The 14,543-nt window shown below is 40.8% G+C and overlaps 1 protein-coding gene across 2 annotated transcripts in view; it reads left to right on the plus strand.

Moving 5' to 3' along the window:
• LOC129839657 (monocyte to macrophage differentiation factor 2-like) overlaps positions 1-14,543 on the plus strand; it is a 57,476-nt gene that overhangs the window by 29,343 nt on the left and 13,590 nt on the right. For both annotated transcript variants that reach the window (XM_055907201.1, XM_055907200.1), the window contains exons 4-6: positions 1,319-1,393; positions 13,314-13,415; positions 14,423-14,492. In XM_055907201.1, coding sequence (XP_055763176.1) covers positions 1,319-1,393; positions 13,314-13,415; positions 14,423-14,492 — 247 coding nt within the window. The remainder of the gene's footprint in view (positions 1-1,318; positions 1,394-13,313; positions 13,416-14,422; positions 14,493-14,543) is intronic.

Raw genomic sequence — 14,543 nt, forward strand, 5'->3', positions numbered from 1 at the left:
TCTGCAGGGTGTAAAGATATTATCATGTTATAACAGAGTGTAAAGATATTATCATGTTATAACAGGGTGTAAAGATATTATCATGTTATAACAGGGTGTAAAGATATTATCATGTTATAACAGGGTTATTCTGCATTGTGTAAAGATATTATCATGTTATAACAGGGTGTAAAGATATTATCATGTTATAACAGGGTGTAAAGATATGATCATGTTATAACAGGGTTATTCTGCAGGGTGTAAAGATATTATCATGTTATAACAGGGTGTAAAGATATTATTATGTTATAACAGGGTGTAAAGATATTATCATGTTATAACAGGGTTATTCTGCAGGGTGTAAAGATATTATCATGTTATAACAGGGTGTAAAGATATTATCATGTTATAACAGGGTTATTCTGCAGGGTGTAAAGATATTATCATGTTATAACAGGGTTATTCTGCAGGGTGTAAAGATATTATCATGTTATAACAGGGTGTAAAGATATTATCATGTTATAACAGGGTTATTCTGCAGGGTGTAAAGATATTATCATGTTATAACAGGGTTATTCTGCAGGGTGTAAAGATATTATCATGTTATAACAGGGTGTAAAGATATGATCATGTTATAACAGGGTTATTCTACAGGGTGTAAAGATATTATCATGTTATAACAGGGTGTAAAGATATGATCATGTTATAACAGGGTTATTCTACAGGGTGTAAAGATATTATCATGTTATAACAGGGTGTAAAGATATGATCATGTTATAACAGGGTGTAAAGATATGATCATGTTATAACAGGGTTATTCTGCAGGGTGTAAAGATATTATCATGTTATAACAGGGTGTAAAGATATTATCATGTTATAACAGGGTGTAAAGATATTATCATGTTATAACAGGGTGTAAAGATATTATAGTAAGATATTGTAGTAATGGTCTATACTGTGGAGTGTTGTTTCCACATTTTTACTTGATCTTTATTTAATCTTTATTTAACTAGGCAAGTCAGTTTAGAACAAATTCTTATTTTTAATGACAGCCTACCGGTGAACAGTGGGTTAGCTGCCTTGTTCAGGTGTAGAAAGACAGATTTTTACCTTGTCAGCTCGGGGATTCGATCCAGCAACATTTTGGTTACTGGCCCAATGCTCTAACCACTAGTGTACCTGCCGACCTGTCTATAAGGTGAGGATTAGGTAGTGTATATGGTTAATAGCAGCAGTATGTATAATCACGCTACCTGCCGACCTGTCTCTAAGGTGAGGGTTAGGTAGTGTATATGGTTAATAGCAGCAGTATGTATAATCGTGTTCTGTATCTCTCTAGGTCTGTGGAGCACTGTTTCCACATGTGTGACAGAATGGTGATCTATTTCTTCATAGCAGCCTCCTACGCCCCCTGGTGAGTCAGAGGTGCTACTGCCGCCTCATTGTCTAACTAGACTACACTACTGTCTCTATAACTAGACTACACTACTGTCTCTATAACTAGACTACACTACTGTCTCTATAACCACTACTGTCTCTATAACTAGACTACACTACTGTCTCTATAACTAGACTACACTACTGTCTCTATAACTAGACTACACTACTGTCTCTATAACCACTACTGTCTCTATAACTAGACTACACTATTGTCTCTATAACTAGACTACACTACTGTCTCTATAACTAGACTACACTATTGTCTCTATAACTAGACTACACTATTGTCTCTATAACTAGACTACACTATTGTCTCTATAACTAGACTACACTACTGTCTCTATAGCTAGACTACACTACTGTCTCTATAACTAGACTACACTATTGTCTCTATAACTAGACTACACTACTGTCTCTATAACTAGACTACACTATTGTCTCTATAACTAGACTACACTACTGTCTCTATAACCACTACTGTCTCTATAACTAGACTACACTACTGTCTCTATAACTAGACTACACTACTGTCTCTATAACTAGATTACACTACTGTCTCTATAACTAGACTACACTACTGTCTCTATAACCACTACTGTCTCTATAACTAGACTACACTACTGTCTCTATAACTAGACTACACTACTGTCTCTATAACTAGACTACACTACTGTCTCTATAACCACTACTGTCTCTATAACTAGACTACACTACTGTCTCTATAACTAGACTACACTACTGTCTCTATAACTAGACTACACTACTGTCTCTATAACTAGACTACTGTCTATATAACTACACTACTGTCTCTATAACCACTACTGTCTCTATAACTAGACTACACTACTGTCTCTATAACCACTACTGTCTCTATAACTAGACTACACTACTGTCTCTATAACTAGACTACACTATTGTCTCTATAACTAGACTACACTATTGTCTCTATAACTAGACTACACTATTGTCTCTATAACTAGACTACACTACTGTCTCTATAACCACTACTGTCTCTATAACTAGACTACACTACTGTCTCTATAGCTAGACTACACTACTGTCTCTATAACTAGACTACACTATTGTCTCTATAACTAGACTACACTACTGTCTCTATAACTAGACTACACTATTGTCTCTATAACTAGACTACACTACTGTCTCTATAACCACTACTGTCTCTATAACTAGACTACACTACTGTCTCTATAACTAGACTACACTACTGTCTCTATAACTAGATTACACTACTGTCTCTATAACTAGACTACACTACTGTCTCTATAACCACTACTGTCTCTATAACTAGACTACACTACTGTCTCTATAACTAGACTACACTACTGTCTCTATAACTAGACTACTGTCTATATAACTACACTACTGTCTCTATAACCACTACTGTCTCTATAACTAGACTACACTACTGTCTCTATAACCACTACTGTCTCTATAACTAGACTACACTACTGTCTCTATAACTAGACTACACTACTGTCTCTATAACTAGATTACACTACTGTCTCTATAACTAGACTACACTACTGTCTCTATAACTAGACTACACTACTGTCTCTATAACTAGATTACACTACTGTCTCTATAACTAGATTACACTACTGTCTCTATAACTAGACTACACTACTGTCTCTATAACTAGACTACACTACTGTCTCTATAACTAGATTACACTACTGTCTCTATAACTAGACTACACTACTGTCTCTATAACTAGACTACACTACTGTCTCTATAACCACTACTGTCTCTATAACCACTACTGTCTCTATAACTAGACTACACTACTGTCTCTATAACCACTACTGTCTCTATAACTAGACTACACTACTGTCTCTATAACTAGACTACACTACTGTCTCTATAACCACTACTGTCTCTATAACCACTACTGTCTCTATAACTAGACTACACTACTGTCTCTATAACTAGACTACACTACTGTCTCTATAACCACTACTGTCTCTATAACTAGACTACACTACTGTCTCTATAACTAGACTACACTACTGTCTCTATAACTAGACTACACTACTGTCTCTATAACCACTACTGTCTCTATAACTAGACTACACTACTGTCTCTATAACTAGACTACACTACTGTCTCTATAACTAGACTACACTACTGTCTCTATAACTAGACTACACTACTGTCTCTATAACCACTACTGTCTCTATACAGACACACTACTGTCTCTATAACCACTACTGTCTCTATAACTAGACTACACTACTGTCTCTATAACTAGACTACACTACTGTCTCTATAACTAGACTACACTACTGTCTCTATAACCACTACTGTCTCTACTAACCACTACTGTCTCTATAACAGACTACACTACTGTCTCTATAACCACTACTGTCTCTATAACTAGACTACACTACTGTCTCTATAACTAGACTACACTACTGTCTCTATAACTAGACTACACTACTGTCTCTATAACTAGACTACACTACTGTCTCTATAACCACTACTGTCTCTATAACTAGACTACACTACTGTCTCTATAACTAACTACACTACTGTCTCTATAACTAGACTACACTACTGTCTCTATAACTAGACTACACTACTGTCTCTATAACCACTACTGTCTCTATAACTAGACTACACTACTGTCTCTATAACTAGACTACACTACTGTCTCTATAACCACTACTGTCTCTATAACTAGACTACACTACTGTCTCTATAACTAGACTACACTACTGTCTCTATAACTAGACTACACTACTGTCTCTATAACTAGACTACACTACTGTCTCTATAACCACTACTGTCTCTATAACCAACACTGTCTCTATAACTATACTACACTACTGTCTCTATAACTAGACTACACTATTGTCTCTATAACTAGACTACACTACTGTCTCTATAACCACTACTGTCTCTATAACTAGACTACACTACTGTCTCTATAACTAGACTACACTACTGTCTCTATAACCACTACTGTCTCTATAACTAGACTACACTACTGTCTCTATAACTAGACTACACTACTGTCTCTATAACTAGACTACACTACTGTCTCTATAACTAGACTACACTACTGTCTCTATAACCACTACTGTCTCTATAACCACTACTGTCTCTATAACTAGACTACACTACTGTCTCTATAACTAGACTACACTACTGTCTCTATAACTAGACTACACTACTGTCTCTATAACCACTACTGTCTCTATAACTAGACTACACTACTGTCTCTATAACTAGACTACACTACTGTCTCTATAACCACTACTGTCTCTATAACTAGACTACACTACTGTCTCTATAACTAGACTACACTACTGTCTCTATAACTAGACTACACTACTGTCTCTATAACTAGACTACACTACTGTCTCTATAACTAGACTACACTACTGTCTCTATAACTAGACTACACTACTGTCTCTATAACTAGACTACACTACTGTCTCTATAACCACTACTGTCTCTATAACCACTACTGTCTCTATAACTAGACTACACTACTGTCTCTATAACTAGACTACACTGCTGTCTCTATAACCACTACTGTCTCTATAACTAGACTACACTACTGTCTCTATAACTAGACTACACTACTGTCTCTATAACTAGACTACACTACTGTCTCTATAACCACTACTGTCTCTATAACTAGACTACACTACTGTCTCTATAACTAGACTACACTACTGTCTCTATAACTAGACTACACTACTGTCTCTATAACCACTACTGTCTCTATAACCACTACTGTCTCTATAACCACTACTGTCTCTATAACCACTACTGTCTCTATAACTAGACTACACTACTGTCTCTATAACTAGACTACACTACTGTCTCTATAACTAGACTACACTACTGTCTCTATAACCACTACTGTCTCTATAACCACTACTGTCTCTATAACCACTACTGTCTCTATAACCACTACTGTCTCTATAACTAGACTACACTACTGTCTCTATAACTAGACTACACTACTGTCTCTATAACTAGACTACACTATTGTCTCTATAACTAGACTACACTACTGTCTCTATAACCACTACTGTCTCTATAACTAGACTACACTACTGTCTCTATAACCACTACTGTCTCTATAACTAGACTACACTACTGTCTCTATAACCACTACTGTCTCTATAACCACTACTGTCTCTATAACTAGACTACACTACTGTCTCTATAACTAGACTACACTACTGTCTCTATAACCACTACTGTCTCTATAACTAGATTACACTACTGTCTCTATAACTAGACTACACTACTGTCTCTATAACTAGACTACACTACTGTCTCTATAACTAGACTACACTACTGTCTCTATAACTAGACTACACTACTGTCTCTATAACTAGACTACACTACTGTCTCTATAACTAGACTACACTACTGTCTCTATAACCACTACTGTCTCTATAACCAACACTGTCTCTATAACTATACTACACTACTGTCTCTATAACTAGACTACACTATTGTCTCTATAACTAGACTACACTACTGTCTCTATAACCACTACTGTCTCTATAACTAGACTACACTACTGTCTCTATAACTAGACTACACTACTGTCTCTATAACCACTACTGTCTCTATAACTAGACTACACTACTGTCTCTATAACTAGACTACACTACTGTCTCTATAACTAGACTACACTACTGTCTCTATAACTAGACTACACTACTGTCTCTATAACCACTACTGTCTCTATAACCAACACTGTCTCTATAACTATACTACACTACTGTCTCTATAACTAGACTACACTATTGTCTCTATAACTAGACTACACTACTGTCTCTATAACCACTACTGTCTCTATAACTAGACTACACTACTGTCTCTATAACTAGACTACACTACTGTCTCTATAACCACTACTGTCTCTATAACTAGACTACACTACTGTCTCTATAACTAGACTACACTATTGTCTCTATAACTAGACTACACTACTGTCTCTATAACTAGACTACACTACTGTCTCTATAACTAGACTACACTACTGTCTCTATAACTAGACTACACTACTGTCTCTATAACTAGACTACACTACTGTCTCTATAACCACTACTGTCTCTATAACTAGACTACTGTCTATATAACTAGACTACACTACTGTCTCTATAACTAGACTACACTACTGTCTCTATAACCACTACTGTCTCTATAACTAGACTACACTACTGTCTCTATAACTAGACTACACTACTGTCTCTATAACTAGACTACACTACTGTCTCTATAACTAGACTACACTACTGTCTCTATAACCACTACTGTCTCTATAACTAGACTACACTACTGTCTCTATAACTAGACTACACTACTGTCTCTATAACTACACTACTGTCTCTATAACTAGACTACACTACTGTCTCTATAACTACACTACTGTCTCTATAGTCCAGAGCTTCTCCACAGTCTTCAGTTGTTATAGCAGCAAAGGTGGGACCAACTCCACATTAAACTGTCAGCTTTATGGGGAAGGACACTCAACAACCACAGCACTCACAAAAACGACTGATGATTGGCTGAGAGAAATTGATGATAAAACGATTGTGGCGGCTGTCTTGTTAGACTTCAGTGCGGCTTTTGACATTATCGATTATAGTCCGCTGCTGGGAAAACGTGTGTGTTATGGCTTTACACCCCCTGCTGTAATGTGGATAAAGAGTTGCCTGTCTAACAGAACACAGAGGGTGTTCTTTAATGGAAGCCTCTCCATCATAATCCAGGTAGAAGCAGGAATTCCCCAGGGTAGTTTATTAGGCCCCTTACATTTTTAAATGTTTTATTAATAACATGCCACTGACTTTGAGTAAAGCCAATGTGTCTATGCATGCGGATGACTCAACCCTATACACATCAGCTACTACAGCGACTGAAATAACTGAAATACTTAACAAAGAGTTTCAGAGTGGGTGGCAAGTAAATAAGTTGGCCCTAAATATTGCTAAATACTAAAAGTATTGTATTTGGAAAAACACTAAATCTCAACTAAATCTTGTAATAAATAATGTGGAAATTGAGCAAGTTGAGGTGACTAAACTGCTTGGAGTAAACCTGGATTGTCAACTGTCATGGGGAAAACATATTGATACAACAGTAGCTAAGATGGGGAGAAGTCTGTCCATAATAAAGCGCTACTCTACCTTCTTAACAGCACTATCAACAAGACAGGTCCTACAGGCCCTAGTTTTGCCTCTCCTTAACTACTGTTAAGTCACTAAAAAGGACTTAAGAAATTTGCAATTGGCTCAGTACAGGGCAGCACGTCTGGCCCTTGGATGTACACAGAGAGCGAATATGAATAATATGCATGTCAATCTCGCTTGGCTCAAAGTGGAGTAGAGATTGACTACATCACTACTTGTATTTATGAGAGGTATTGACATGTTGAATGCACCGAGATGTCGTGTCTAAACTACTGGCACACAGCTCGGTGTCACGCCCTGACCATAGTAAGCTGCTTATTCTCTGTGTTGGTTGGGGCGTGATAGCGACTTGGGTGGGTCATCTAGGTGTATTTGTAGGTCTATGTTGGCCTACTATGGTTCCCAATCAGAGGCCGCTGTTTATCGTTGTCTCTGATTGGATCATATTTAGGTAGCCATTTCCCCACTGGTTATTCGTGGGATCTTGTCTACATTTATCCATAATAAACCCCAGGAAGAGTAGCTGCTGCCTTGGCAGGAACTAATGGGGATCCATAATAAAACCCAGGAAGAGTAGCTGCTGCCTTAGCAGGAACTAATGGGGATCCATAATAAAACCCAGGAAGAGTAGCTGCTGCCTTAGCAGGAACTAATGGGGATCCATAATAAACCCCAGGAAGAGTAGCTGCTGCCTTGGCAGGAACTAATGGGGATCCATAATAAACCCCAGGAAGAGTAGCTGCTGCCTTGGCAGGAACTAATGGGGATCCATAATAAAACCCAGGAAGAGTAGCTGCTGCCTTAGCAGGAACTAATGGGGATCCATAATAAACCCCAGGAAGAGTAGCTGCTGCCTTGGCAGGAACTAATGGGGATCCATAATAAACCCCAGGAAGAGTAGCTGCTGCCTTGGCAGGAACTAATGGGGATCCATAATAAACCCCAGGAAGAGTAGCTGCTGCCTTGGCAGGAACTAATGGGGATCCATAATAAAACCCAGGAAGAGTAGCTGCTGCCTTAGCAGGAACTAATGGGGATCCATAATAAACCCCATGAAGAGTAGCTGCTGCCTTGGCAGGAACTAATGGGGATCCATAATAAACCCCAGGAAGAGTAGCTGTTGCCTTGACAGGAACTAATGGGGATCCATAATAAACCCCAGGAAGAGTAGCTGCTGCCACATTTGTGGCCTGCTGGAGGTCATTTTGCAGGGCTCTAGCAGTGCTCCTCCTTGCACAAAGGCGGAGGTAGCGGTCCTGCTGCTGGGTTGTTGCCCTCCTACGGCCTCCTCCACGTCTCCTGATGTACTGGCCTGTCTCCTGGTAGCGCCTCCATGCTCTGGACACTACGCTGACAGACACAGCAAACCTTCTTGCCACAGCTCGCATTGATGTGCCATCCTGGATGAGCTGCACTACCTGAGCCACTTGTGTGGGTTGTAGACTCCGTCTCATGCTACCACTAGAGTGAAAGCACCGCCAGCATTCAAAAGTGACCAAAACATCAGCCAGGAAGCATAGGAACTGAGAAGTGGTCTGTGGTCACCACCTGCAGAACCACTCCTTTATTGGGGGTGTCTTGCTAATTGCCTATAATTTCCACCTGTTGTCTATTCCATTTGCACAACAGCATGTGCAATTTATTGTCAATCAGTGTTGCTTCCTAAGTGGACAGTTTGATTTCACAGAAGTGGGATTGACTTGGAGTTACATTGTGTTGTTTAAGTGTTCCCTTTATTTTTTTGAGCAGTGTATATAATAATCTACCATTATAATATCTGTGATACCAGGCTACATGTATATATAATAATCTACCATTATATTATCTGTGATACCAGGCTACATGTATATATATATATATATATATATATAATAATCTAACATTATATTATCTGACATATTTTGTACTACACTAGTCTGGACTACAGCATCATATACTGGACTACACTATTCTGTACTACACTAGTCTGGATTACAGCATCATATACTGGACTACACTAGTCTGGACTACAGCATCATATACTGGACTACACTAGTCTGGACTACACTAGTCTGGACTTAAGCATCATATACTGGACTACACTAGTCTGTACTACACTAGTCTGGACTACAGCATCATATACTGGACTACACTAGTCTGGATTACAGCATCATATACTGGACTACACTAGTCTGGACTACAGCATCATATACTGGACTACACTAGTCTGGACTACAGCATCATATACTGGACTACAGCATCATATACTGGACTACACTAGTCTGGACTACACTAGTCTGGACTACAGCATGATATGCTGGACTACACTAGTCTGGATTACAGCATCATATACTGGACTACACTAGTCTGGACTACACTAGTCTGGACTACAGCATCATATGCTGGACTACACTAGTCTGGACTACAATAGTCTGGACTACAGCATCATATACTGGACTACACTAGTCTGGACTACAGCATCATATACTGGACTACACTAGGCTGGACTACACTAGTCTGGATTACACTAGTCTGGACTCCACTAGTCTGGACTACAGCATCATATACTGGACTACACTAGTCTGGACTACACTAGTCTGGACTACACTAGTCTGGACTACACTAGTCTGGACTACAGCATCATATGCTGGACTACACTAGTCTGGACTACACTAGTCTGGACTACACTAGTCTGGACTACAGCATCATATACTGTACTACACTAGTCTGGACTACACTAGTCTGGACTACAGCATCATATACTGGACTACACTAGTCTGGACTACACTAGTCTGGACTACACTAGTCTGGACTACACTAGTCTGGACTACAGCATCATATGCTGGACTACACTAGTCTGGACTACAGCATCATATGCTGGACTACACTAGTCTGGACTACAGCATCATATACTGGACTACACTAGTCTGGATTACACTAGTCTGGACTACACTAGTCTGGACTACAGCATCATATACTGGACTACACTAGTCTGGATTACAGCATCATATACTGGACTACACTAGTCTGGACTACAGCATCATATACTGGACTACACTAGTCTGGATTACAGCATCATATACTGGACTACACTAGTCTGGACTACACTAGTCTGGACTACACTAGTCTGGACTACAGCATCCTTTACTGGACTACACTAGTCTGGATTACAGCATCATAAACTGGACTATACTAGTCTGGACTACACTAGTCTGGATTACAGTATCATATACTGGACTACACTAGTCTGGGCTACAGCATCATATACTGGACTACACTAGTCTGGACTACAGCATCATATACTGGACTACACTAGTCTGGACTACACTAGTCTGGACTACACTAGTCTGGATTACAGTATCATATACTGGACTACACTAGTCTGGGCTACAGCATCATATACTGTACTACACTAGTCTGGATTACAGTATCATATACTGGACTACACTAGTCTGGGCTACAGCATCATATACTGTACTACACTAGTCTGGATAACAGCATCATATACTGGACTGCACTAGTCTGTACTACACTAGTCTGGAATACACTAGTCTGGATTACAGCATCATATACTGGACTACACTAGTCTGGACTACACTAGTCTGGACTACACTAGTCTGGATTACAGCATCATATACTGGACTACACTAGTCTGGACTACACTAGTCTGGAATACACTAGTCTGGGCTACAGCATCATATACTGGACTACACTAGTCTGGACTACAGCATCATATACTGGACTACACTAGTCTGGACTACACTAGTCTGGACTACACTAGTCTGGATTACAGCATCATATACTGGACTACACTAGTCTGGACTACACTAGTCTGGAATACACTAGTCTGGGCTACAGCATCATATACTGGACTACACTAGTCTGGACTACAGCATCATATACTGGACTACACTAGTCTGGACTACACTAGTCTGGACTACACTAGTCTGGATTACAGCATCATATACTGGACTACACTAGTCTGGATTACACTTCTGGACTACAGCATCATATACTGGACTACACTAGTCTGGACTACAGCATCATAAACTGGACTACACTAGTCTGGATTACAGCATCATATACTGGACTACACTAGTCTGGATTACAGCATCATATACTGGACTACACTAGTCTGGATTACACTTCTGGACTACAGCATCATATACTGGACTACACTAGTCTGGACTACACTAGTCTGGATTACAGCATCATATACTGGACTACACTAGTCTGGATTACACTTCTGGACTACAGCATCATATACTGGACTACACTAGTCTGGATTACAGCATCATATACTGAACTACACTAGTCTGGACTACAGCATCATATACTGGACTACACTAGTCTGGACTACAGCATCATATACTGGACTACACTAGTCTGGATTACACTAGTCTGGACTACAGCATCATATACTGGACTACACTAGTCTGGATTACAGCATCATATACTAGACTACACTAGTCTGGACTACACTAGTATGGACTACAGCATCATAAACTGGACTACACTAGTCTGGACTGCACTAGTCTGGACTACAGCATCATAAACTGGACTACACTAGTCTTGACTACAGCATCATATACTGGACTACACTAGTCAGGACTACACTAGTCTGGACTACACTAGTCTGGACTACACTAGTCTGGACTACAGCATCATATACTGGACTACACTAGTCTGGACTACAGCATCATATACTGGACTACACTAGTCTGGACTACACTAGTCTGGACTACACTAGTCTGGACTACACTAGTCTGGACTACAGCATCATATACTGGACTACACTAGTCTGGACTACAGCATCATATACTGGACTACACTAGTCTGGACTACACTAGTCTGGACTACACTAGTCTGGACTACAGCATCATATACTGGACTACACTAGTCTGGATTACACTAGTCTGGACTACAGCATCATAAACTGGACTACACTAGTCTGGACTACAGCATCATAAACTGGACTACACTAGTCTGGACTACACTAGTCTGGACTACACTAGTCTGGACTACACTAGTCTGGACTACAGCATCATATACTGGACTACACTAGTCTGGATTACAGCATCATATACTAGACTACACTAGTCTGGACTACACTAGTATGGACTACAGCATCATAAACTGGACTACACTAGTCTGGACTGCACTAGTCTGGACTACAGCATCATAAACTGGACTACACTAGTCTGGACTACAGCATCATATACTGGACTACACTAGTCAGGACTACACTAGTCTGGACTACACTAGTCTGGACTACACTAGTCTGGACTACAGCATCATATACTGGACTACACTAGTCTGGACTACAGCATCATATACTGGACTACACTAGTCTGGACTACACTAGTCTGGACTACACTAGTCTGGACTACACTAGTCTGGACTACAGCATCATATACTGGACTACACTAGTCTGGACTACAGCATCATATACTGGACTACACTAGTCTGGACTACACTAGTCTGGACTACACTAGTCTGGACTACAGCATCATATACTGGACTACACTAGTCTGGATTACACTAGTCTGGACTACAGCATCATAAACTGGACTACACTAGTCTGGACTACAGCATCATAAACTGGACTACACTAGTCTGGACTACAGCATCATAAACTGGACTACAGCATCTGCAGAGATCAGTCTGCTGAACGTATGAATATGATGACCCTGTGTAGTCTGTTTAAAGTGATGTACCATGACTACTCTCCAGGTTGAACCTGCGGGAGCTAGGACCCTGGACCTGTCACATGAGGTGGATGGTCTGGGTGATGGCCTCTGTCGGAACCACATACGTCTTCTTCTTCCACGAGAGGTAACGTGTTTGTGTGGGGGGGTGTCTTCTTCCACGAGAGGTAACGTGTTTGTGTGGGGGGGTGTCTTCTTCCACGAGAGGTAACGTGTTTGTGGGTGAGGGGGGGGGGGTGTCTACTTCCACGAGAGGTAACGTGTTTGTGTGGGGGGGTGTCTTCTTCCACGAGAGGTAACGTGTTTGTGGGTGAGGGGGGGGGTTTCCTCTTCCACGAGAGGTAACGTGTTTGTGGGTGAGGGGGGGGGGGGTGTCTTCTTCCACGAGAGGTAACGTGTTTGTGGGTGAGGGGGGGGGTGTCTTCTTCCACGAGAGGTAACGTGTTTGTGGGTGAGGGGGGGGGGGGTGTGTCTTCTTCCACGAGAGGTAACGTGTTTGTGGGTGAGGGGGGTGAGGGGTGTCTTCTTCCACGAGAGGTAACGTGTTTGTGGGTGAGGGGGGGGGGGGGTCTTCTTCCACGAGAGGTAACGTGTTTGTGGGTGAGGGGGGGGGGGGTGTCTTCTTCCACGAGAGGTAACGTGTTTGTGGGTGAGGGGGGGGGTGTCTTCTTCCACGAGAGGTAACGTGTTTGTGGGTGAGGGGGGGGGGGGTGTCTTCTTCCACGAGAGGTAACGTGTTTGTGGGTGAGGGGGGGGTGTCTTCTTCCACGAGAGGTAACGTGCCGAACCCTAACTATGTTTCTGACCTATATCTAACCTCCTTTCTCGCTCTCTCTTTCTCTCTCTCTCTCTCTCTCTCTCTCTCTCTCTCTCTCTCTCTCTCTCTCTCTCTCTCTCTCTCTCTCTCTCTTTCTCTCTCTCTCTCTCTTTCTCTCTCTCTCGCTCTCTCTCTTCCTCTCTCTCCCCCTCTCTCTCTCCTCTTCTCTCTCTCTCCTCTCTCCTTTTCTCTCTCGCTCTCTCCCCTCTCTCTCCCCTCTCTCCTTCTCTCTCTCCCTTTCTCCTTCTCTCTTTCACTCTCTCTCTCCCCCATTTTCTCTCTCCCTTGTCTCTCTCTCTGTCTCTCCTTGTCCTCAGGTATAAGCTGATGGAACTGATCTGTTATACAGTGATGGGAGTGTTCCCAGCCTTGGTCATCCTGTCCATGGTGAGACACTTTTAGGCATCAAACTCCAAAAATGACTTGCATTGGTTATGG

The sequence above is a fragment of the Salvelinus fontinalis genome, chromosome 40 (genome assembly GCF_029448725.1).
Source record: "Salvelinus fontinalis isolate EN_2023a chromosome 40, ASM2944872v1, whole genome shotgun sequence".
Classification (NCBI taxonomy): Eukaryota; Metazoa; Chordata; class Actinopteri; order Salmoniformes; family Salmonidae; genus Salvelinus; species Salvelinus fontinalis.